Source organism: Peromyscus maniculatus, chromosome 6 (assembly GCF_049852395.1).
Source record: "Peromyscus maniculatus bairdii isolate BWxNUB_F1_BW_parent chromosome 6, HU_Pman_BW_mat_3.1, whole genome shotgun sequence".
NCBI classification, from domain to species: domain Eukaryota; kingdom Metazoa; phylum Chordata; class Mammalia; order Rodentia; family Cricetidae; genus Peromyscus; species Peromyscus maniculatus.
This window is the reverse complement of record NC_134857.1, coordinates 50,269,276-50,295,194: the sequence shown is the minus strand read 5'-3', so window position 1 is coordinate 50,295,194 and position 25,919 is coordinate 50,269,276. Positions and strand designations below refer to the sequence as shown.

General features: G+C 43.1%; 2 protein-coding genes across 7 annotated transcripts in view; one reads left to right on the top strand and one right to left on the bottom strand.

Annotated features, from left to right (window-relative positions):
• Positions 1–12,105: 12,105 nt before the first annotated feature.
• On the top strand, positions 12,106–23,080 carry Trim59 (tripartite motif containing 59). Of its 5 annotated transcripts, none has more exons than XM_076574228.1 (3): positions 12,106–12,245; positions 13,107–13,181; positions 20,258–23,080. In XM_076574228.1, the coding sequence occupies exon 3, from the start codon at positions 20,261–20,263 to the stop codon at positions 21,467–21,469; it is 1,209 nt and encodes a 402-aa protein (XP_076430343.1). In that variant the 5' UTR covers positions 12,106–12,245; positions 13,107–13,181; positions 20,258–20,260; the 3' UTR covers positions 21,470–23,080. The 5 variants fall into 5 exon arrangements, 4 of the variants coding, with proteins under 4 accessions (XP_076430343.1, XP_076430345.1, XP_006999142.3 ...); XR_013052096.1 differs by lacking the exon at positions 12,106–12,245 and adding an exon at positions 12,403–12,449 and having other exon boundaries at positions 20,258–21,347; XM_076574230.1 differs by lacking the exon at positions 12,106–12,245 and adding an exon at positions 12,403–12,445.
• Positions 23,081–24,377: 1,297 nt separating this feature from the next.
• Positions 24,378–25,919, bottom strand: part of Smc4 (structural maintenance of chromosomes 4) — a 36,694-nt gene continuing 35,152 nt past the window's right edge. For both annotated transcript variants that reach the window (XM_076574223.1, XM_076574224.1), the window contains 2 exons: positions 24,830–25,013; positions 24,378–24,624 (listed from right to left, as the gene is read on the bottom strand). In XM_076574223.1, the coding sequence (XP_076430338.1) occupies positions 24,472–24,624; positions 24,830–25,013 (337 nt within the window). In that variant the 3' untranslated portion in view covers positions 24,378–24,471. The remainder of the gene's footprint in view (positions 24,625–24,829; positions 25,014–25,919) is intronic.

Sequence of the window (25,919 nt, the reverse complement as noted above, 5' to 3'; positions counted from 1 at the left end):
AGCTTCAGTTAACATATACAAATCCAGCTCAACCAGGGACCCAAGCTAAGACTGCTGTTCATAGTCCCAGCTCCTTCAAATCTAACTTTTCCAAGCTGTCTTGTAAGGATCCGCTTGGTTCTGTTCTTTTGCTTCATTATCACTGTTATACAGATGTCTCATTCATCTCTGTCTTATCTGTCCTCAGTCCATTTCCTGTTTCTTTTTGTACAAATTAGAAATTCTATACTAGGGGCTGGGGAGATGACTCAGCAGTTAGGAGCACGTGCTGCTCTTCCAGAGGACCTGGGTTCAATTCCCCACAACTCTCTGTAAGTCCAGTTCCAGGGGATCTCTCTCTCTCTCTCTCTCTCTCTCTCTCTCTCTCTCTCTCTCTCTCTCTCTCACACACACACACACACACACACACACACACACACACACACACATGCAGGCAAAACACCAATGCACATAAAATAAATAATTTTTTAGAAAGTGCCTCTTCTTTCTTATTTAAAAAGAACATGTTATGGGACTTCTTTTTATCTGTGTTTTTTATATCCTGGAAATCACTCCATACCAGAGACTGTGTGGCTTGCAAGCCTATTTATTTACTATATTTAGGCCGCTTAAGGAAGGTTTGCCAGTGCAGATGTAGCTCGGTGGGACAGACACACAATCTGTGCTGTTAAAGGACAAATGTTGCCATAAACAGTCAGTAAATGCATGGATGTTCCAATACCACTTTATTTACAAAAACAAATAACTGTGACCTGTAGCTTGCTAATTTGTGCTCTATTTTATTTCAGTAGTTTATTCTTGCACTAGTAACCAATTGTCTTGATTCTAGAGACTTTTTAATATGTAATTTTGAGTAGACCTAGTTTCTCCTTATAACCTGTATTGTTTTGTTTTTGTTTGTGAGACAGGGTTTCTTTATGTATATAGGGCTGTCCTGGAACTTGCTATGTAGACCAGGCTGGCCTTGAACTCACAGAGATCCTCCTGCCTCTGCTTCCCAAGTGCTGGAATCAAAGGCATGTGACACTACCACCCAGCATAACCTGTAATCTTATAATCTGTTATTAAAAATATTTGCTTATTTAATGTGTCAGTGTGAATTTACATGCATACTGTACACACAGAAGAGGGTGTCAGATTCTCTTGAATTTTAGTAAGCCACCAAGTGGGTGCTGGGAACTAAGTCTAGGTCCTCCACAAGATTAACAAGTGCTCTTAACCTCTGAGCCATCTCTCTAGCCCCTAGAATCTGCTTTCTGTCTAGTAATTATAAATAGACCCAGGAAATTTTTTATTTATTTATTTATTTATTTATTTATTTATTTATTTTGGTTTTTCGAGACAGGGTTTCTCTGTGTAGCTTTGCGCCTTTCCTGGAACTCTATTTGTAGACCAGGCTGGCCTCGAACTCACAGAGATCTGCCTGCCTCTGCCTCCCGAGTGCTGGGATTAAAGGCGTGCGCCACCACCGCCTGGTCATAGACCCAGGAAATTAATGACTCTTTATTTTACTTATTTTTATTTGGAGTCCTGGTTTGTGGACTAACTCTAAACACAATTTCCAAGGAAGAGTCCAAAATGGCTAGGTGGTCTTGGTGCACGCCTTTAATCTCAGCACTTGGGAGGCAGAGGCAGGCAGTTTTCTGTGAGTTTGAGGCCAGCCTGGTCTACAGAGTTAGTTCTAGGACAGCCAAGGCTATATAAAGAAATCCCGTCTCAAATCCCTCTCCCAAAAAGAGTCCAGAATGATTTAAACAGTATTAATCGCTGAATCTTCAGATGAATTACAACTTAGAAGGATGACACAAAGCTAAATCTTGTTTACCTGGTAATTACAAGTTGCTCATGTATATTTTAGACACTGAAATGATTAAAATGTGCTGAGAAATATTTTGAAAATTTATGGTAGTATTGGGAATTTTAGAAATGTTCTGGGATTTAATTTTTAAAATGTAGTGGGGTGGTGTATCAGGAAGCACATGGAGAGGTCAGAGCACCACTTTGAGGTCTGGTTCTTTCTTCCTACCAGGTGGATTCCAGGTCATCAGGTTTGATAGCAACCACACTTACCTATTGGAGACTTTGGGGGTCCAGCCCCTGGATAGTCCCTCCCAGGGTCCGGGAAGTGTCTACAACCAGCTGATAATTAATCTTTGGTGAAAAGAAATGAATCTATGTACACAAAACTCCTTAGTCCATATACTTTATTATTCTGTGTGAGTTCTTTATCTACACAGCTTCAGTTCTGTTCTCATGCCTAGCCTGATTTCTCTCTGTATCCATCTACTGCTCCCTCTAAGTTCTATTAATTCTCTTGTCTTAATTCTGCCTCATCTGGGTCCTTTTTATCTTATTCTTTTTTTTTCTTTTTAAGATTTATTTACATGTTTGTTTGTTTATTTATTATGTATACAGCATGTATGACTACAGGCCAGAAGAGGGCACTAGATCCCATTACAAATGGTTGTGAGCTGTCATGTGGTTGCTGGGAATTGAACTCAGGACCTCTGGAAGAGCAGTCAGTGCTCTTAACCTCTGAGCCATCTCTCCAGCCCCTTATCATCTTATTCTTACCCAACTAGTACTTCCCCATCTGACTCTTCCTCATCTTCCATGTTCTCGCTGGACAAAATCTTCCTTATTCCTCCCTGTTCTCTGTCTCTCCGTCCTTTAAGTCTCTCCAGTGTCCACTTTTAAACCCAAGCAATAGCAGTGCCCTGTCGAGCAAGGTCACCAGGCTTGAATTCTACGGGGTCATAAAAGTAGGTAAGAATTTTCCTCAGGCAGTGACCACCAGGCTTCCAGGGTCAAATGGAGGGGTGTTAAGAATCACATAGAGGGGCAGTAATTGTTAATTATCATTTGCAACCCAAAAGGGAAGTGACTAATGGGGAAATGTATTAACTAAAGGCTAAATTCAGGTAATATCTAAGAAGAGGGATCTTATGTGCTCAACTATAGTCTTAAGTGTGATTGGTAGAAAATGTTAAGAATCTGTAAGTTGCTAGGTCAACAGGAGAAAATAAAAGTCTTCTTTTTTTCCTGTGGCTCCTATCTGTCCTAGCTATCTGCCATTTTTCTTCAGGGTGGGGGAAAGTGTGCTTGGTCACTAGGCAACCTGTGCACAGCTAGATGCCTCTGGTGATAGTTAAAGGGAGATCAGGAACTAGAGGCAAGGTTTGGGAAAGGAGGAAGTTAAGCTTAATTGGCACATCCGCCAGGCTTTCTCAAATGGGTAGTCTGGATGCTTAATTCTGTTCTTAGAGAGTACAGAGGTATCTCTGATAAGGCACTTTCCTCTGTCTGGGGATTGTCCTGGCCGGATGCTGCCAATGACTTGAACTGGGGTCCTGGATGTGCATAGCTGTCAGTGCACGGGTTATCGAAATATTCCTTTAGTAGAGGGGAAATGGTGCCCAATAAATGATGGAAAAGCTACAATAGCACACAAGAAACTCATAGCAGAAAACAGCTGATAATCAAAAGCCAAATATCACCAAGGCTCCTTGAACCTCAGCTTGACCTCTGGAAGGCCCTTGGCTTCTTCCAGGTGTTAGCTTGTCATAATCAGCTGAAATCCCACTCTGTATATTTCTGTGGCTTGCAGTACTTACCCACTGAGCCATCTTGCTAGACCTATTCTGAGATCTTTCAGTCAGACTTAGAAATGTTTTCTCCACCCCCATGGCAAATAACTTGCTATTGGAAAATGATGTCATCCGCATAGTCTATGAACATGAGCTGTAGAAAACCCTGTCACTAATTTCTCACATAGCAGAACATCCGGTCTCTGCACAGATTTTTTTTTTTTCTTTTCCTGAGACAGAGTTTCTCTGTGTAGTTTTGGAGCCTGTCCTGGAACTCACTTTGTAGATCAGGCTGGCTACAAACCCACAGAGATTCACTTGCTTCTGCCTCCCGAGTGCTGGGATTAAAGGTGTGCGCCACCACCACCTGGCCCTTTGCTCGGTTTTAAATAGTAGAAAGCGTCCCAGTTCATGACATCCAGACTGTTGTCCTGCTAGACGTGTTACCACATCATCGCCGTCTTGCTTTTAACTTGGCATTATTTGTTCCATCGGTTTTATAGTTGGGTGGAGCAGACATGCACGAGAATTCCGAAGCTGTGAGTGAGTGCGAGGCTGCTGAAACGCGCTGCAGCCAAGTAATTGTACGGTTCATGGGAGTTTCAATGCTCTGACAGTTACACAATGTTTACTGAAAAGGAGAGTTATATTTATAAACATACAAACTGCCAAGGGCATCATTTGTGTCACTATTAAGAAAACACAGCATCTCTTCCACACTAGAATTGTGACTAGAGAAGGAACTGCATTTGTTTTAGTGAAAACAGCTTGGTTCTGTGAGTAAGGAAGCCAGGAGCTAATTCAAGAAATGCTGAGCTGCTCTATATGGAAAAGCAAATAGACTGTGCTTTACTCTTGGGGGGGGGGGGGTGCGGGGGAGGAGGGAGGGAGGACTGGCAGTGTGTGGTGATGAAGCCATCACAAGACGGGACCCATCTCTGCCAACATTGTCTGGCTATAACAAACATCTTTTTGTTTAAGGGTAATAGACTTCCAATTGTTCACTGGCAGGTGGTTGAAACTGTGACTTGTTTTCAACACAGTAACTGGTAATTTGAACAAGAACATACCAATTATATAGCAAGTTGATTTTGTTCTTCAACTGTCCCTTTAAAACCTACATAGTGAAAGAGAGGAGAGAGGAAGGCTATAAAACACTAAGGATAGTTGAAAAAGACATAAGGAATAATAATTTATGTTTATCTAAAATTACATGCAACATATATGTATGTGTATACAATAGTTATATGCTGTAAGATATCTTTCTGTATGCTGTGAATATGTGTTGCTCTGATTGGTTGATAAATAAAACGCTGATTGGCCAGTAGCCAGACAGGAAGTATAGATTGGGTAAGCAGACAAGGAGAATTCTGGGAAGAGGAAAGGTGGAGTCAGGAGTCGCCATCCAGACACAGAGGAAGCAAGATGACAAGGCAGAACTGAGAAAAGGTACCAAGCCACGTGGCTAAACATAAATAAGAAGTATGTGTTAAATTAAGTGTAAGAGCTAGTCAGTAATAAGCCTGAGCTAATGGCCAAGCAGTTATAATTAATGTAAGCTTCTGAGTGATTATTTTATAAGTGGGCCACAGGACTGCAGAGGCCTGGTGGGATGAGAGAAACAATCTGACCACAGTTATATAGTTTAAATTACTTTCTGCCACAAGCCATAGTCTATCTAAGATAAAACAGGCACGAGGAGCCTCTTCTTGAACTGTTGGTCAAGGCAATCCAAGAGACCCACAAAACAATATGAGCTAATGTGGTTACCCTTGGTTGCCTCCCAGAATCTTAAGATAAGAGCCTATTGCTAAAGATATCACACACTTCAGACACAGGACTTGGAGGAACAGAGCTGACACTGACCTGGAAGCTGCCTTCCTGAGGACTGGCTCTCACAGTATCAGAAGATGTTATGCAAGCTACCAGGGGAGGGGAGCAATTGGTAGTTCTACCCAGCTGTAAAGCCTAGGAACCACACAGATGACTGAACTGGCACGGAATTCACAATGGTGCAATGGTGGCACTTTTATCTTGGAAGCAACCAACAGCTGTCTAATTGGACTTCAGTCCCACTTAATGGAAGAAATGCATGCCTGGTCCTGGAAACCTATCCAACTACCCATGACTGGAGAGGTCATAGACACCAGAGGAGAACCTACTGCTATTTTCCTAAACCAATATAATTTGTTTTCTAAATATTTATCCTTGTACCCACATATAACTGTAGTTCTCACCCTTCATCAAAAAAGCTTCCTTTTGCAACAGATGAAGACCATTACAGAGATCCACAACTGGTCAAAATGCAGAGAAGAAGTAACTGTGGGGTCCCCCATCCCAACAGATACACCTGCAGTGCAGCACCCACACTTAAGGCTCAGGGGACATTGTTGAAGAGGGGTCAGAAAGGTCCTGGAAGTCAGCTGTGAGAGTGTGTCCCCTAGACATAACAGGACAGTGCACCTATGAACTTTCAACAACACAGTTGCCTGAACAAGAATGGCACAATAACCATACTGACTGATATGCCAATGCAGATAGAAATTCCACGAGGTCCCACCTCTACATGAAGAGCTACATGTGGTCAATGGCTGCTGAGAGAGGGAGAATCAGTTTTCTCCAGGAATGAGTTCCCACATAAACCCATTCCATAATTCCAAGTGGTCAGCCCTAGACACGTGTGCATGTGAGCAAAGGTAAATAGATTCAGGACACTATATGTATTTACACACATTTAAAGAAGAGGTGTTAATTTGGGAGGGGTAAGGGAGAGGCTGGAGAGGGAAATGGGAGGGGTGGGAGTATTGGAGATGCAGTGTTCATCTATGACGTTCTAGGGGGGGAAAACTACTAAGAAAAACCTACTTAGTAGAGAAAGATTTTCCCCTGAGGAGATGAAGCTTCGTCAGGCTCATGACTTTTCTAGTCACTGTTTGGTAACTCCAAATCCTAAGGCCTGCATAAACTACATGTCAGAAGTTAATTCCATTGGCACTTTGTTTGAAGTTATAGTTACCCCACACCTCAAGCAAGGCCAGCTAGAAGGGGTGTCTAGCTCTTGGGGAAGATAGGGGTTTGGCTTTGTTCCAAATGACTTCCTCTCTATGCTTCCCCTAACCCCAACTATTTCTTAAGTGCGATTCCTATCCATCTGTGTGTTGGTGTGGAGGCTGGAATAGAAAGTGAAGTCAGAGAGCTCACAGTCACCATGGAAGCTCACAGTCGCCATGGAAGCTCACAGTCGCCATGGAAGTTCACAGTCGCCATGGAAGCTCACAGTCCTTATGGAAGTTCACAGTCACCATGGAAGCTCACAGTCGCCATGGAAGCTCACAGTCGCCATGGAAGTTCACAGTCGCCATGGAAGCTCACAGTCCTTATGGAAGTTCACAGTCACCATGGAAGTTCACAGTCACCATGGAAGTTCACAGTTGCCATGGAAGTTCACAGTTGCCATGGAAGTTCATAGTTGGCATGGAAGCTCACAGTCAGCATAGAAACTCACAGTTACAATGAAAGCTCACAGTCACCATGGAAGCTCACAGTTGCCATGGAAGCTCACAGTTGCTATGGAAGCCCAGTCCACATGATGCTTTTAAAAGAATCTTGCTGGGCGGTGGTGGCACACACCTTTAATCCCAGCACTCGGGAAGCAGAGGCAGGAGGATCTCTGTGAGTTCGAGGCCAGCCTGGGCTACAGAGTGAGTTCCAGGAAAGGCGCAAAGCTACATAGATAATTTTCCCTGAGCCTTAAGTGTGGGTGCTGCACTGCAGGTGTATCCATTGGGATGGGGGACCCCACAGTTACTTCTCTGCATTTTGACCAGTTGTGGATCTCTGTAATAGTCTTCATCTGTAGCAAAAACAAGCTTTTTTGATGAAGGGTGAGAACTACAGTTATATGTGGGTACCCTGTCTTGAAAAACCAAAAAACCAAAATAATAATAATAACAATAATAATAATAAATAAAAATAATCTTCTGTGGCTAGAGACTCCAGAATTCTTTGTGTTTGGTTGGAACCTCCATTGCTCCATTGCCCCTTCATGGTCTGAGAAGCCCCAATCCTGTCTTCCAAACCTCACCCACTTAGAGAATCTCGGAACAAAAGGAAGGCACCAAAAGCCCAGTTCTGCCTTCTTGGCGGCTGTGGCAGCTCCTTCCCTGAAGTTGCCAGCAGCCCAAGTCCCTGCCTAAAGTGCTCAGCTTTTGACCATACTTGGGCACAAACCCAGCTCATGGTGGACACGTCATCACCCCTCCACTACAAGCTATATAATCTCCCCACTTTAGTTCAGGTGTGTGCCTTCTCCAGCCTCCATCTCTGGGACTGGAGAATCCACCTGGGAGATGCTTTGCTCAAATAAACCTGCTCTACTTTTTCAACCCAACTTGATCTAGCTTACTCTGTGGGTGGAGAAACGTATTTTTGGGGGTATAGAAAACCTATTCCTTTCCAGGTAATGTACCACTGGGGGTGGGGGGCACCACACCTGAACATTACCCAACCTAGTGGCTGACCAGTACTGTAGGCTCATTACATACACTTGCCTCAGCACCAGGACAGCAGTGACTCTTAGTATGTCTCTGCAGAGGCTTGTTTAGCCCTCTAGTTGGCATAATTGGGTAGGACCTTTGGCAATTCCACTTTAGTCACCAGCGCTAAAGGGTTCCTCTTAGATTAACCAAGGATTTAGTGAATGCCACAGTCTTGGCTTGACTTTTTACTAGGTTTGACGTGAAGGGCAGATACTAGGGAAAAGGGTAGGACTAAAAGCAACCCCTCAGCCCTTTCCAAGAGAGCTCTCCCTAGTCTTCTGTTAACCCTGCACACCTGAGGATGAGAGGCTAGGCATCCCCTCACAACTCTGAGTGTCTGTGCTCTGCTGGTACACCAGGATCGCCTCACACGCACTTAACCTTGGAAATCTTTTATCCTAACATTATTTCAAGCAATGTATGGGTGGGGAGCTTACTAAGATTTGTACCTAATTCCTTAGGAGCTGGCAACAAAGTTATCATCGTGTGACCTTCATGGCCCCCCAGAGAACAGAACAAGCAAAAGAAACATTTGCCCTGGGCCTGAAATCTTAAATTTGTCACAAAGACACAATGACAAAGTTGTTTAACTATGGTTGTTTATTTATCTATTTAGAGTCAAGGTGTCAGTAGTTTCTAGGCTGTCCTCTAATTCACCGCTGCCTTCTTGCCTCAGTTTCCCAAGTGCTGACATTACAGGCAGGTACTATGAAGTCTGTTTTCACATCATGATTCTGATGAAAAGCATTACAGATGAAGGATAGTCTTTTTATGTATGTTTGTTTTGAGATAAGGTCCCAATCTTGTAGTCCAGGCTGTCCTCAGACTCACCATGCAGTCCAGGCTGGCCTCTAACTTGCAATGATCCTCTTGCCTTAGCCTGCAAAATGCTGGGATTACCGATGTGAACCACAGCATTTGACATGGAGTACATTCTTAACCACACACTGGTGCAGCTAACTCTCCGTGTTCAGTGCCATCTCAAGCTAGGCTGCATTGGTATGTTGATGGCTACAAGCTGAAATCACTGGAGGAACTTGGACTTAGACGGGGCCACCAGGCCGTGTTTTCCTGTCTGCAGCAAACAGAGAAGATTCTTGCGGCAAGGATCTCCTTCAGGTATGAAGGCCAGAAAGTGGCCTTGCTGGCCTGAGATTGCTAGTTGGGGCTACAGTGAACTCAGACAAACAAGCTCTTTGAGGCAATCCTTAGCTTCTGCTGGCTTCTACCTGTACCCATTGTCTTTTAGTAACAGCTCTAGGATTTACCACCTAATGCGTTCTGCCATTCCTTCACAAATGTATTGTACTTTGTCTAAGAAAGGACACACGCTTCCTACTGTTTTTATTTTTGGTTATGTGTATGAGTGATTGCCGGTGTAAGTATATGCCATATGTGTGTGGGTGTTTGCAGAGCCAGGTGACAGCATTAGATCCCCTGGAGCTGGAGTTACAGGGAGTTGTGAAGGGTCCACTTCCATGCTGGGCACTGAACTCAGGTATTTGGGAAGAATAGTAAATGCTCTTAATTGCTCAGTTGCCTTGGGTCAGTTAAAAACAACAACACCACAAAACAAAACCAAAACACCAAAACTATCTGTTCACTTAATGTGTTCGGGTGTGCTTTGTAACATGCATGTATGTGTGCACCACACACATGCCTGGTGATCTTGGAGGTCAGGAGAGAGCATCAGATCCCCTGTGATGGTTGTGAGCTGCCGTGTTGGGGATGGGATTGAACCCTGTCCTCTGGATGAGCAGCCAGTGCTAAGACTTCCTGCCTCAGTGCTCAAGACAGAGGTTGTCAAGCAAGGACCCCGTGGAGCACCGAGAAGTCAACACACACAGCTGACTTGCTTATCAGTGTTGGGGACTGAACAAGCCAGGCCAGCACTGTAACTGAGCTACAGCCCCAGCCCAGAATCCATGTTTTATTTCATCATCTTTTCGGTATTATACCTGTTAACAGATGCAAATACTTACCACCTTTTGTCTTTTTCCCCCCAATATTCTATCACAAAGGGATTGTTGGGACTGCATATGTCATAATGGAAATATAATCTAGAAAGAGACCCAAAGCAGCTAAACTTTTTTTGCAGACCCAGTTTTGTGAGGCCCAAGCACCTCCACGTGGTTTTTTTGGTTTATTGCTTTTAAGCTTTGATCTTAATTTGTTTGAGTCTTAATTCTCGAGTCTCTCTCTTCCAGGTCAGCACTATTATCTAAAGAGTGCACGTCATGATCCATTAGCCCGAGTGCCGGGCACTGTGGAGCTGCATTGTTTCTGAGGCTGCGCGACCTCTCTGCCCCTCCCCCATGTTTGGCTTCAGAAATCTTTGGCGGCGTAGAGAACTTAGGACCTCTTAAGTCATCCATACTCCTTGAAGGCGCAATTGTAGCGTTTCCTTCCCTTCTCCCTCCCTCCCTCCTTCCATCCTAAGATAAGGTCTTGCTGTGTCTTCCAAGAACTGGGATCACAGGCTAACACCACCCACCACTGTGGACGCTGCCCTTCTTTGATAATGTCACTTTCTTCCATCAGCGCGTCTGTCCTGTGTCTATGCACCTGTTTTGGGGCTATCATCCGTTTTCCCGCCTGCTTCTCTCAAGCATTCATTCTACTTCTTCATGTGCTAGAGCTTTTGGGAAAACGACAGCCAGTAGGGGCTGCTTCTGCCTTCTTGCAGTAAGGAAGCATGGAGATGGGAAACAGGTGGCATTAATTATAGCCCACAACATCACTAGCCATCAATACTCAGCCATATTCATTCTACAGGCGATTACACGTTTAAAAGACTTTACATCTTTTAAACATCTGCGTGTGTGTTGACCAAATGCACGCCTGTCGCCAGCAGAGTGGGTGGGCAGAAGGCTGCATTGGGTGCCCAGAAACTGGAGTTACTGAGGGCTGTGAGCTGCCTTGTGAGTACGGGGATCCCAATCCGAGTCCTCTGCAAGAGAAACAAATGTTCTTCATAGCTGGGCCACCTCTCCGCGTCACCACTGCACTTTTTTAAGAGTGCATGTATTGCTATGGAAAAACGAGTCACAGCATAGTACTTTGGCGAAGTTAAAAAAGCCACCAGGCTGGCTTCAATGTTTAAAACGGATCTGCAAAATTGAAAGGCATCGTTATCTGTGGGCGTCCCTGGGATCCGCACTTCACAACTTCTTAGGAAGCCGAATTGGTGAAGACAGCTGAGCTCGTCTCAGGCCTCCACTAATACTATCCGTTTTCTGTTCGTCATGTTTTTCTGTCATCTACCGAAGTCTTGCGGCGATGCCCATGGCGGAGCCCAGGAGGATGACTTTTAAGCGAACTGGGACCGGAGCCGGGACCGGGCAGCGTGTCTGGGCAGCGGCATGGAGTTTCTTTCTCCCCGAAAGTGAAAACGACGACGGTTACGGTGTTCTCTTGCCGTCGTGGGCACCGTGTCTGTAGCGGGGCCAGGAGGAGGCGCCAGGCGGCTGTTCCGCTCGATCAGGGCGCCTAGGGTGCGGGGGGGACGGGACCCCCGGACCCGGGGCCTCGGCGGGGTGGGCGGCGGCCGTGGCCTCCAGGCGCTGACTTCGGCGGCCGGGGCCGGGGCCGGGGCCCCCGTGAGGTAACAATGGAAGGCTCCGCGTGGCCAGCGCCAGCTCGGGCGGGCGGGCGTGGTCGCCAGGAAGCAGCAGAGCAGCCGAGCCGCCCCCAAGCCTCCGGCGTCCCGCGCGTCCCCGGCCGCTCGGCCCCGCCCTCGCCAGGCCCTGGCGCCATCCCGCCCCCTCCTCACCCACCCACCCACCCCCTTCTTCCCCGAGGCGCGTCCGACCCGGCCGCCCTCCTCGGAAGCGTCCCGCCCGCCCGTCCGTCCGCCCGCGCGCTGCCGCGCCGCCCGCCCTCCCGCCCGCCGAGTGCGCAGGCGCGTCGCCCGCGGCCGTTGACTTTCAAAGGCCGCCCGCGCCCTCTCATTGGCGGAGGCGGCGCAGTTGAAAGTGGCTCGGAGGCGGCGGTGGCGCCGCGAGGCCCCGCCCCCCGGCCGGGCACCTGAAGACGCGGGCGAGCGGCTCGCAGTGTGCGCTCCCGAGGCCGCCTGGCATCCTCCGCCGTCCGCGCCGTCCGCGCCGTCGCCAGCCTAGCGGTGAGTCCCTCGGCTCCCGGCGGCCCCGACCAGGCGGCCCCGAGCCCCGGCTGCCCCGGGTGCCCGGCTGCGTCCGCCCGGGACTGGAGCATGGCTTGGCGGGCTGGGCTCCGGCGGGCGGGCATGCATGCTCTCGCCCCACGCGCGCGGGTGCAGCGGCGGCGTGGAGCTGCAGGCGGGCCCGCGGCCCTCCGCGGCCGGTGGGTGAGCCGAGGGGACCCCGCAGGAGCAGGCGGGGTGGTGGAGCCCGGGACATCCTGGAGAAGAGGGGACGACTGCCATCTTGAGCTTCTTCTTTTGTTTGGGGGGTTCGCGTTGAACTTCACGCCCATTTTACAGATGGGAACCTTCCTAGGGAAAACGGACCGAGAGTCCCGCAGCGTTCCAGAGACGGGAGCTGGGACGTGGGCAGAAACTTCGGTCAGTAGTTAGGAACTGGTGAAATCGATGTGGGCATGGTAGTGCACACGTGCGGTCCCAGCGCGGGAGACAGAGCCGGCATCGCTCGGCAGTTCAAGGCCATGCTGGTAAACCAGCGAGTCCAGGTCCTCAGCGAGGGCTACACACAGACCTGGTCTCAGAAAACCCATCCAGCCCCACGAGGAGAGCTTAGTGGGCACATCGTTTTATTGGCTACATTGTCCAGACTCCTCACTGATGATGCACTATGTTGTAAAAAGTCCTTTGTGTGGCAAAATCGTTGGGCTTTTCAAGATGAAAGGGATATTTACTGCAGGCCGTAGTGGCTGTTTGTCACTACTGTTCAAAAAAAAAATCCAACCATCGGGCAATAGCGTAGCTTCCTTTTTTTTTTTTTCTTTACTTTACAAAATCTGAAATATAAAATTGTTCTAATTTTAGAATAACAAAAGGACCTGGGAAAGTTGGAGACCATAAAGTATATTCAGTATCCAGATCAGGAGATCAGAAAGCCAGGTAAGCTCCGGGAAGTAAAGTTTATATGAAGAAAACGCAATAATACGTTTTTTTTACAGTGTATGATCTGGGCTATGATGCAAAATGTAAAATAATCTTGAAAAATGTATACTGGTGATGTATAAAATTCTAACCATCTTATGGAGGAAGCGTAATGTAAGAAATACACAACTCTCATTTGACTTAATCTTAAAAGATTTTTACCTTTTTTTGTTGTTTATTTTGGGTTTTTTTTCAAGGTACGGTTTCTTGGTGTAACCCTGGCTGTCCTGGAACTAACTTTCACTGTAGACCAGGCTGGCCTCAAACTCAGAGATCTACCTGCTTCTGCCTCCTGGAATGCTGGGATTAAAGGTGTGTGCCACACTACTGCCTGGCAACCCTACCTCCACCCCTACCACCAGGGTTTCTCTGTGTAGCTCTGGCTGTCATGGAACTGGCTTTGTAGACCAGGCTGGCCTAGAACTCAAAGAGATCCGCTTACCCTGCAAGATTTTCACTTTTCTGTAACAGAAATTTTACAAGAATGCCTGTACATCTGAAGGCATGCACACAAATGGTGGTATTGATACATTTGCAGACTGCGCTTACTATCCGACTTAGTTTTATTCTTTTCTGCTCAGCATTAACATTAATCTACATCCATTACTAGTGACCCAAGACACTGAATTTAGCCTGGTAAGATAAAAGATTGACTTTAGGTAATGTATATATTGACACTGCCTCTCAGAAAGTGTGTTGCTGAATGTTTTCCATACAGGGTTTCTTTTTGTTATCTTGGCTGTTCTAGAATTAGCTCTGTAGATCAGGTTGGCCTTGAACTCAGAGTCCTGCCTGCTTCTGCCTTCCAAGTGCTGGGTTTAGAGGTAGATGCCTGGTTAATGGAAGTAATTCTTAAGTAAGTCTGTAATTTCATGAAGATCTTTTATCAGTTAGGGCCACAAGGCTGTGAGGCCCTGGCGGGGTGCTAGCACCACATGAATTTTCCCAGGCTTTGGCTGACTCACCAGAAGGCCTGTGGCAAGTCATACAGTTTCTTTAGAAATTGTGAAATATAATGTGGCCCTGTGATGGAGGACAGCTTGCAACCTGAGCACTCAGGAGTTCAGAGACACCTTTCGTACATGTTAGTTTGAGGATAGCCTAGAACATATGAGACCCTGTGCAAAAAAATGAAACAAAACTAAAATGTAATGAATATTTTATAACATTCATGTTCAAAGATGAAGAGCAGGTAAATGTATTAAATGTTAATGAATTAACACTTAATAGCGCAGGGTCAGGAGTTGTATATTTAATGCTGCTGATATTTAATCTATTTATCTAGTATCCTGATTATACACTATAGTTCAGTTTTCTTACCTAAAGATGAGAAATTTAAAAGTGTTCTATACAAAAGCACAGAAATTTGAAATAATTTACAAATAGATAATTTAGCCCCAGATTTCATCCCAGTGTTAAAAAACAACCTGTTGCTGGCTGGCGATGGCACACTCTTTAGCTCTTAACACTCGGGAGGTAGAGGCAGGTAGATCTCTGTAAGTTTGAGACTAGCCTGGGCTACATGGAGAAACACTGTCTTGAAAAACAAAACAAAACCCAACACCCCCAGGCTGGCCTAGGAGGTGTTCCTCAGCGATGCTCAAATGATCCTATCTCTGCCTCTTCAGCAGTCTGGGTGATCCATAGACTGCCCTGCTGTGCTTTGATAACTTTTTTTTTAAGTAGAAAAAGTTGTTTTTTAAATATAGGTTTTGCTAATGCTTTTTTTTTTTTGAGACAGGGTTTCTCTGTATAGCTTTGCGCCTTTCCTGGATCTCGCTCTGTAGACCAGGATGGTCTCGAACTCACAAGTATCCACCTGCCTCTGCCTCCCGAGTGCTGGGATTAAAGTGCTGGGATTAAAGGCCTTTTTACTAATATGTCTGTTTTTAAAATCCAGGTAGCCTAGACTTCTATAGCCACTGGTTGCTAGGGTGTGGTTTGAGTGAAAAATGTCTCCCATGGGTTTAGGCATTTGAAGTGAATACTTGGTCCCCAGCTGGTGGCACTGTTGGAGAGATTATGCAACCTTGCTGGAGGACATGTCTGTCAGTGGGGCGGGCTTTGAGAGTGGAAAGCCTTACCTCACGTTCAGTTCTCTGTCCTGTGCCTCCTGTTAGCCGTGCGAATCTCCTAGTTTCCCACTGCTCTGCTGTCCCGCTGCTCTGCTGTCCGGCTGTCTGGACTGTAGGCCAGAATAAACTGTCTCCTCTAAGTTGCCTTGGTCATGGAGTATTATAAAAGGCTTACACACAGAACTCAAAGCATTGCTTTTGGTCAGAGCAGTCATTTGACCTATACAAAATTTTCTGGGTGTGGTGGTGGTTAATAGATTTCATCTCTTGATAAAAAGAGTAGCAGTTAGGTTATATTACAGAACAGCATGTATAAGGGGTAACTGGGGTCTTCCAGGTTGGTTTTTTTTTTTTTTTTAGAAATTACCATGTTCTTGACAGAGTCTCATTTATACAGCTCAGGCTGTATCCCACTGCTGATGTTTTCTTGGTTTGCATTGTGCATTTCTGCCTGGCCACTTGGAGGATTGTCTTTTAATAGTTTATTAGATTTTTAGTTGTGCTGATTAAATGAAACAGCTAAATATAAAAGTTGGCAGATACTTTGAAACTCCCTATTCTTGTTCTTTAATACCTATGACATTCATCTCCTAACATTGTCTTTTAGTTTTTACTTGTGTGTTTTGTAGCTGAAGAGTTCCTGTGTACTGGTCGGCCTGCGGTTGGGACCAATCTCTCCTACTCGCGTTCCCCAAGTAAACACACAGAAGCTTATATTAATTAAAACTGTTCAGCCATTAGTTCAAGCTCACTACTGACTAGCTTTTACACTTAAACTCAGCCCATTTCTGTTAATCTATATGTCACTATGTGTTCCATGGCTTTACCTGTGTGTGATTACATGCTCCCTGGATGGCAGCAGGCTGGCATCTCCTGACTTCCCGGAATTCTCTTTGTCTGCTTGTCCCACCAATACTTCCTGTCTGGCTACTGGCCAGTTAGCGTCTTATTAAACCAGTGTACAAAAGCATTATCCCACAGCAGTGTTTCTTTTTTCTTATGTTTTTCTGAGAAAGGTTCTCACCATGTAGCTCTGGCTGTCCTGGAACTCACTGTGTAGTTCAGGCTGGCCTTGAACTCACTGAGGATCCTACTGTTTGTGCTCCCCAAGTGCTTGGGATGAAAGGCATGTGACTCTCTGCCCAGTTTCACTTCTGTATTTTAAATAATATGTTTTTAATGTATTTAAATTTCTTACCCCCCCCCCCTTTTTTTTTTTGGTCTGGCAAGATGGCTCAGTGACTGAGTGCTTGTCACATAGCCTGATGACCAGAGTTTAATTACTGGAACCCATGGAGGAAGGCGAGAACTGATTTCTGAAAGCCGTGCTCTGACCACATGCTTACTGAGATGCACATTCAGAATAATAAAAATGTTAAGTATTGACTTATCTTTTTTTTTTTTTTTTGACATGGTTTCTCTGTAGCCCTGATTGTCCTGGAACTCTAGACCAGACTGACCTCAGACTTGGAGATCCCCTGCCTCTGCCTCATGAGTGCTGGCATTAAAGGCATGTGCCACCACTATACCCCTCTTTAGGTTTTTTTGTTTTGTTTTGATTTTCAAGACAGGGTTTCTCTGTGTAGCTTTGGCTGCCCTGGAACTCACTGTGTAGACCTGGCTGGCCTTGAACTCACAGAGATCCACCTGTCTCTGCCTCCCAAGTGCTGGGATTAAAGGCGTGTGCCGCTGCCACTAGTGGCTTTTTTTTTTTTTTTAAATAAGGAAAATTTTAGGTTTTTTTTTTTAATCCCACCTTCCAGTGTAATTTTGTCAATCTGGTAAATTAATATTTGGTGTTGCTTCATTGTCTTGTAGAGTCAGTCCAGGGTTGCCATTGATAATTTGGAAACTCTACAACTTAAAAGTTGAGCTATTTGGGGGCGTCATTTAAATGGATTCTCAGAGATACTTTTCCCCATCCTCCAAAATCTTTGAGTTTGTGCAAATATGTATGCTGCCCTCCCTTCCCAGGGCATGTGTGGAGGTCAGAGGACAACCTCCTAACTTCTTTGAGACTAGGTCTTTTTTCCACCTCTGCCTCCATCTTGCTGTCTGGGTCTTGGTTTATTGATATGTACTATGCCCAGCTTTTCGTGCGTTCTGGCGATCCAAACCCAGGTCCTCAGGCTTGCATTGGGAAATGGTTCGCTCCTTGAGCTATGTCCCAGCCCCTCTCTAGCTTCCTGTGAGAGATACAGGCTAGAACTTTGAAGGTTAATAATACTAGAGCTATTTTACTGTGTAAGAAAACTAGTCCTAAGATCTGATTTTCTTCGTTTTGCTACCTGCACACCAAATAGCTAACGATACTAAATGTGGATCGAATGTATGTCGATTGCTTCAGTTTTACTCTTTCAGAGAACTAGTCTGTATTCCTTCATTGTGTATTTGACATCATTGAAGTACTCTGAGGAAGGTGTTTTTCTTTGGTAACTTTGGTATGACTTCCCAGCTCTCTGTGGGTGTGGGGTGACGTAAAGGTTTCTAAACACCATTCACTTGCATTTCTTTTCAGTGACGGTCATCCTCTGTACTGTTGCCCAGTCATTCGTTTCCTGGAATCCGGTACAGGTCAAAACTTAGTCTCTGCCTGCCACAACTTGGCTCATTGCGGATATTGTCAGTCAGACAGTACATGATACACTTTCTGATGGGCTCTTCATTGCTTCTAACAGATTTTATTATTAAAAAGCCCAGATTGCTGTTAACACTGCTATTGTTTAGATACTATTTCTGACCTTATAAGAGGCTTACATTCTAATACATAACATAAACGTTAGGAAAATCCTTACAAAATCTTAAGTGCTTGAAGCAAAAATGTCAATTTACTTAATCTAGGGTAGCAGAAGTCTCACAGATGGTTAGAGCTATGGACTAAACAGATCAAACAGGGTTTTAAAGAACAATTAGTTTTAAATGCAGTTGCTACAAACTTTTTTTGGTAATGCTGGAGATAATGCAGGACATCATGCATCTAGATAACACACTCGACTAAGCTAGCCCTAGCCCTAGTTTTATATAGGTTTTGCCAGTTTTTATACTCTTCATAAAGAACACCTAGGATTTGTTTAAGGTTCTATAAACAGTGATGTACTTGATTTTTTTTGTTTTTTCCCCTGCCAAAAGGCTAGGCAGTTTTGAGGATTATGGCTTGCTGAGAATGATACAAAGGAAAACTAAAAGTAGGCTGCAAAACTGCCAGCTTCTTTTGGAAATATTAATAGCTTATGGGGGTCCATCATCTGTCAATGAGCCTCTGAACTATTGCTGAGTTTCTTTTTGTTTTAGGGATAGTCTAAAAATACATTTTTAATGCGTGCGTGCATTGTGGGCAGGTATGTGCAGGTACTGAGAAAGTGTTGGATACCCCAGAGCTGGTTTTGTATGTGGTTGTGAGCTTCCTTATGTGCTGGGAACTGAAGTCTGATCCTCTGGAAGAACAAGTTTGTAGTCATAACTACGGAGCCATCTCTTCAGCCTCAAACATTTTAAATGAAGGAAAGAGATGAATGGTATCCTTTCTTTTCTTTACTATTTGTTTTAGATTCTCAGTACTTGTCACCATAATCAACTCTTACCTTTCAAATCTATTTTTATTGCCAATGCTAATTATAATTAAAACTTTTTTCCTGTGGTGATATTTTATTTGTGCTCAACAAATAAAACTTATCTGGGAATCAGAAGACAGCCTGCCACTAGATTAGACATAGAGGCCAGGCAGTGGCACATATGCCTTTAATTCTATCCCTCAGGAGGCAGAGATCCATATGGATCTCTTTAGTTCAAGGCCACACTGGGAACAGAGCCAGGTGTGATGACACATGCCTTTAATCCCAATCCTTGAGATCTTTTGTCTTTGCTTGGGATGGACACACACCTTTAATTCCAGGAAGTGATGGCAGGAAGCAGAAAGGTATATGAGGTGGGAGGACCAGGAACTAGAAGCTTTTAAGTAAAAGCTAAAAGTCTTTTAAGTCAGCTAAAAGACCCTTCCAGGTAAGGACTCAGACAGAGGCTTTCAGTTTGAGGAAACAGGAACACTCCCTCTTTGGCTGAGGATTTCCTAGAGGTAAGACGTGGCTGGCTTGCTCTCTGATCTCTCAGTTTTCACCCAATATCTGGCTTTTTTTTTTTTAATTAATAAGACCTTTTAAAATTTGTGTTACATTTTCCCTTTCAAATTTTCAAGTTAAAATTACCACTTGCTAAGCCCTGGGTTCGGTCCTCAGTTCCGGGGGTGGGGGGAGTGGGGGTGGGTGGGCGATTACCGGTTTATAGAAAACTGCAGTACAGGTCTGGATCTGGGGCTGTATAATTCATTGTTGAGTATTTTCCTAGCATGTTACGAGTCCTTGAGTTTGAGTATTAGCACCACAAAAGAAGGGCAAAAGGGAGAGAAAAATAGGAATTGCATATGCTGATCTTAAATTAACAGTCATTTCTAGAGAAGCTGAATATAGTTTGTAAGAATGATTGAACCAGTTTTGTGATGCCTCATACCTGCAACTCTAGCATTTATCTCAGCAAAAACCAAAATGATCACAAACAGGTACATTTTTTTCCTCCCTTTAAATTGAATAATTTTGTTAAGCCTAATGTTATACAAATGTCTGTTCATTACAGTTTACACATTACAAAGTGCAGTTTTTACAAAGACTTACATATAGTAATTGTGTAAGTAGAACATCAGCTGAATTTTATAGTCTTCACTACATAAAACCAGTTTGACTAATTTAAAGCATTTTATTACAGATTAGTTGGGATTTTGTTGGAAAGGAATAATGGTCCAGTTATTATTAACTGAATTACAGTGTCATTGAAAAAAAAAAAACTCCGGCAAATACAGTATTTAATTTGAAGGTCATGCCTAAAACCTTACATAGTATGTGCCAGATGTATGCTATACGTAGACTTACTGTTTTTTTTTTTTTTTTTTTTTTCTGTGTGTCTTGACAGGAAATGCACAATTTTGAGGACGAGTTAACGTGTCCTATTTGTTACAGTATTTTTGAAGATCCTCGAGTACTACCATGCTCTCATACATTTTGTAGAAATTGTCTGGAAAATGTTCTCCAGGCATCTGGTAACTTTTATATATGGAGACCTTTGCGAATTCCACTCAAGTGTCCTAATTGCAGAAGTATCATTGAAATTGCTTCCACTGGTATAGAATCCTTACCTGTCAATTTTGCATTAAGAGCAATTATTGAAAAGTACCAGCAAGAAGACCACCCAGATGTTGTCACCTGCCCTGAACATTACAGGCAACCATTAAATGTTTATTGTCTACTAGATAAAAAATTAGTTTGTGGCCATTGTCTTACTATCGGCCAACATCACGGTCACCCTATAGATGACCTTCAAAGTGCCTATCTGAAAGAAAAGGATACACCTCAGAAGTTGTTTAAACAGTTAACTGACACACACTGGACAGATATCACTCGTCTTATTGAAAAGCTTGAAGAACAGAAATGCCATTCTGAGAAAATGGTTCAAAGTGATAAGGAAGTTGTTATTCAGTATTTTAAGGAGCTTACTGATACATTGGAACAGAAAAAAAAATATTTTTTGGCAGCTCTCTGTGATGTTGGCAAGCTGGTTAGTCAAGAATACACTCCACAGATCGAAAGGGTGAAGGAGATAAGAGAGCAACAACTTGAGCTAATGACAGTGACGACATCTTTACAAGATGAATCTCCACTGAAGTTCCTAGAAAGTATTGATGATGTCCGCCAGCGTGTGCAGATGTTGAAACGAAGACCACTTCCTGAGGTGCAGCCTGTTGAAATTTACCCTCGAGTAAGCCAAGTACTAAAAGAGTGGAGCAGAACAGAAATTGGACATATTAAGAAAGCTGTCATTCCTGAAATGAGAATTTCATCAAAAAGGATGTCATGTCCCTGGCCTGACAAGGATGAAAAAGAAATGGAATTTTTTAAAATTTTAAATATTGTTATAGTGTCACTAATTTCATTGATATTAATGTTGATACTCTTTTTCAGCCAACACATAATCACCTTCTTAAATGAAATCACTTCAACATGTTTCTCTGAAGTCTCTTTGTCTCTTTACCAAAGTTTATCTAATAACTTATATGACTTAAAAAATACGGTATGCTACACTCTATATTTGTTAAAGGAATTCATGTGGAAAATAGTTTTTCGTTGAAAACCCAAATTAGCAGTTCTAAGTGGGCTTATTCTGTATAGCAGAGGCTAACCATTGCTAGATGGAAGTCAGGGTAGCAAAAGTAGCAAATTTATATAGAAATATCATAAGCCTTCCATGGTCGGGTAGAAAGGATCAGAAATGGTACATTATCTGAAAGATGACTCATCCACTTAGAAAATTATAATTTTTGATATGAATAGTTTATTTGCTTGATAGTGTTTTAAATATTCTCTTTAACACATTTTTTTGTTATATGTTGCAGTAGTTAGCATTGCAGTTCTTTGTATATGTAGGTATTAGATTAAACAAAATGACAAGCATTTTGACATGATTTAAAGCTTTTCAATGTATAGATGGAGGTGGTAAAAGTTATAAAAAAAAAAAATCAGGCCAGGATTGCTTAAACATCTTTTTGGTTAAACATTAACTATTAATAGATGGAAGAGCATTCATTCCAACTAGAGCCAATGCTTTTGGATAAATCAGGTGTCTAGTACTTATTTTACATAAACTGATTGCATTAGGAGCTAGCTGAGTTTAATGGCTGGAGAATCTCTAAGTCAGGGTCAGCCTGGATATCATATTAAGATCTCCAAAACCAACCAAACAAAAAGGTTTAGTGGCAGAGCCCCTGCATTTTCTACTGGCTCTAACACCACAAAGCAAAACAAGTATATATTTTGCTTTTGTAGTGTTTTAGTCTTGTTCTTAGATTTAAAACTATATGAAACATTTACATTAGGACAATCATGTTGACATTCATTTAATAGATCTGGTATCATGTAAGCTATATTTGTCTTAAAATGGTCTCACTCTGTAGCCCTAAAGTGCTGGGAATTATAAGTATGAGCTGCCATAACTGGCTAGTCTTAAAAGAGCTCATTAAGTCAGAACCTTTAATTCCCTTAACAGGGACTACTAGAATATTGGCAGTACAACTTTGGTTCACTGCCATTGAAATATTTTACAGAAACCCCAAACGGGCTAGTCTTGAATCACCACCTGTGGACCTTATTTCAGAGGTCAGAATAAGAATGCTTTTAGCCCTATTGATTCATTATAAAGCTGTGTTCAAAAGTCAAGGTTAAAACAATGCTGAGAAGATTAAGTCATTAGGTCTACTTAACAGAATCAGATTTGATCCAGCATAATTTCAATATCCTGAGGCCATTTGGAAGAGGTAATGGAGGGGAGGAATATAACTAACAATGTTCAGTTAACAGACACATGTCACATGTGAGTGCTCTTTTTAAATGTTAGCAAGCAGACATTTTTCACGGGGTTACTAACTGTATAAATGAGAAACCCAAGTAATGCAGTGCCATGTTAGCAGGTAGAACACATTCTCAATATGCTTAAAAAAAATGGAGCAGGCTAAGATTGTTTATTAACTGAAACTTACATTTCAATCTAAGCAAGCATATGCCTAGCGTTACCTTATACTGGACCATTTTTAGTACACAACCCTTTGTTTTTTAGTAAGAGTTACTATATACTTACTATATTTTTCCCAGGCGGTTGAGATCATACAATTTAAAGCACACACATTTGGAAATTCTGGGTTTTATGTGTAACAATATATTTGAATAAACTTGGTATTTTAGTGAATGGCTTAGGAAGTGGTGTCTTTGAATTTCCATACGGCTTCTGAATATTCTTTACCGAAAAGTTAAAATATAATTCGTTCATTTCCATACTTGTTGTGTGCTGCTAATTTGTAGTGGCTTTATTATGAATCATGGTCCATGGTAGGAGGCATTTAATTAATTCCTTTAGGGTAAGCACCTAGAAATTTAATAAGACAAATACTTTGTTGTTTGAGATAGGAACTCACCAGGTAGACCAGGCAGGCCTCTGACTGTTGGGATTAAAAGGCATACACCACCACACCTGGCAATGGCAGACTTTAAATTCAAATTCCTTCTGAAATGCCACTTTATTTCTACTAGCACAGCCTTCTTTAGACAATACAGTTGAGTATAGTGGGGGCATTCTGACCTACAAGATGTACACATGCAAACATCGCTTTTACATTTCTGTGTCCCATGTCATCCCACGACACTGCCACAAATCCCCAGTTCTCACTGAACTCAGTTTATGGATTATGCTACATAGGTAGTCCATGGTCCTCAGGCATGGTCTGGCCTGCCTCCATGACCCTTGGATTACAGATCTAAAAGAGATAGTGGAATACCGGGAATGCCCATTATGGCTGAACAGAATCAAGGTGAGATGAGATGGGTCACATTGAGCACTGCCAACCAAACACCCTCATTGGCCCTGCCCTTCACAGGAATGCTGATCTGGTCCCCACCACATGCATGGGAAAGCTGGCCCTGTTGACATGGGCCTAGGGGAGCTTGCTCTGCCTCTCAGGGGGCTCAGTAACCCAGGCCTATGGGTTATTACCTAGACCCACATCTGCCCTATATTTGACATGCTGGAGTGTGTGAAGTGACTGGTCCCTCTGAAGGATAATAGCAGGATGTCCAAGAGGAGTCGGAGAGGGTCCAGTGATGATGGTGTTCCAGAAGCCTTAGAACAGACCAATGACTCATTGCAATGAACATTTTACAGCAGGGGCTGACTGGACAAAAGGGCATGATACAACACAGCTCCTGATACCACAAGGTTGAATGAAGAGGTGTTGGAATGATGGAGTATTATGGTTATTTTTGTTTTTAATTATTTGGGAGTTATGCTGAAGGGTAAGAGGCAGATATGGAAAGACTGGGAGATGAGCGGGATTGAATTTGCATGTGAAATTCCCAAGGATTCAGGAAAGAATAATGTTTAAAAAAAAAAAATCAAAACCAAACCAGCTAGACTCATTTTTATGATACAGAACTGAATACAATTTTTTAGACATCACTAATAAAACAGAAACCACTTGTCATCACACAACTTAGAGGAAAACGTACTTTATACAATTCTTTACAAACAGAAACCTAGAAATACTAAATCTAGGTAAATGTGAAGAATCTTCAATATATACAAGTTCAGCCAAGTCCTTTAGATGCAATTTCTTTTGGGTTCACAGCAACACTTTTTGTAATATTGTATGTTTTATAAATTCCAATAAGTCTATCGGAAATTTCAAACATATTATTCCGAAGAGAAATTATTATGAACTGGGCATTTTTTGTTTGTTCCTAAAAAGAAAAAGAACAGTTAAGTCAGACAGCGAATAGGCAAACATTACCCCAAAGTTTGTGGGCAATAATTCTGACAGATGATTAACATATGTTTGCACTGATCAAGGACAATTCATAAAAGTGTTGAGGTTGAGAGGAATTTGGGTAAAGTGAAAATCCCAACAGCAAGAAAAAAACACAAAATTTCTAAAGATTTACTCACATATATGTAAAATGCAACAATGGACACATTTTTAAAATCCAGGGCTGCATCGATCTCATCCATGAAGTAGAGGGGAGTGGGTTTGTAATGGTGAAGAGCAAACACTAAGGCCAATGAACTAAGGGTTTTCTCTCCTCCTGAAAGGTTAAAGATCTTCTTCCAACTCTTCTTAGGTGGTCGAACACTGAAATAATTAAGAAATGTTACTCAAATGCCTTGTAAGGCTAAAAATTCAAAAGTGTTCTAAATCTGTGTCTTTTCACAGTGTAATTAATGACCTTTTGTTTTTTCTTAAAACTTGCGATCCTCCTGCCTAAACCAGATGAGTGCTGGGATTACCTGTACACACCCCCATGGCCTGGCTATTGACCTTTTATTAATCTAGTTAGTTTACAGAAATGTTATTGGAAGATGAACATGTTAGGAACAACTACCAGAATTTTATTTTTTAGATTTTGGAGACAGGGTTCTTTGGAGACCGGGTTTATGCCTGCTTCTGGCTCCTGAGTGCTGGGGGATTAAAGGCATGTGCCACCGCTGTCTGGTCATCTACCAGAATTTTTTTCTTTTTTAAGATTTATTTATTATGTATACAGTGTTCTGTCTGCATGTATGCCTGCACACAAGAGGGAACCAGATCTCATTTTAGATGGTTGTGAGCCACCATGTGGTTGCTGGGAATTGAACTCAGGACCTCTGGAAGAGCAGCCCCAGGGCTCTTAACTTTTGAGCCATCTCTCCAGCCCCACCTACCAGAATTTTAATATTAAAACAGTAAGCTAGCTATTGCTTATTTTCTCTTAACCAATTTTGTAATAAATTAAAACTATTTTGCTGTTGATGGAGGCCGTACTACCTTGTCTGAAGGTCATTTTACTGTTGCATAAGCCTGGCTTCCTGGCCTGTGAGCTTCGGTTTCTGCTTCCATCTCCCTGCTGTGATATGCCAGGAATATAGATGTTGGCATACTGCATCTAGCTTTGAAGAAAATTTCTTTCTTTCTTTTTTTTTAAAGATTTATTATGTACACAGTGTTCTGTCTGCATATACACCGGCAGGCCAGAAGAGGGCACCAGATCTCATTACCGAT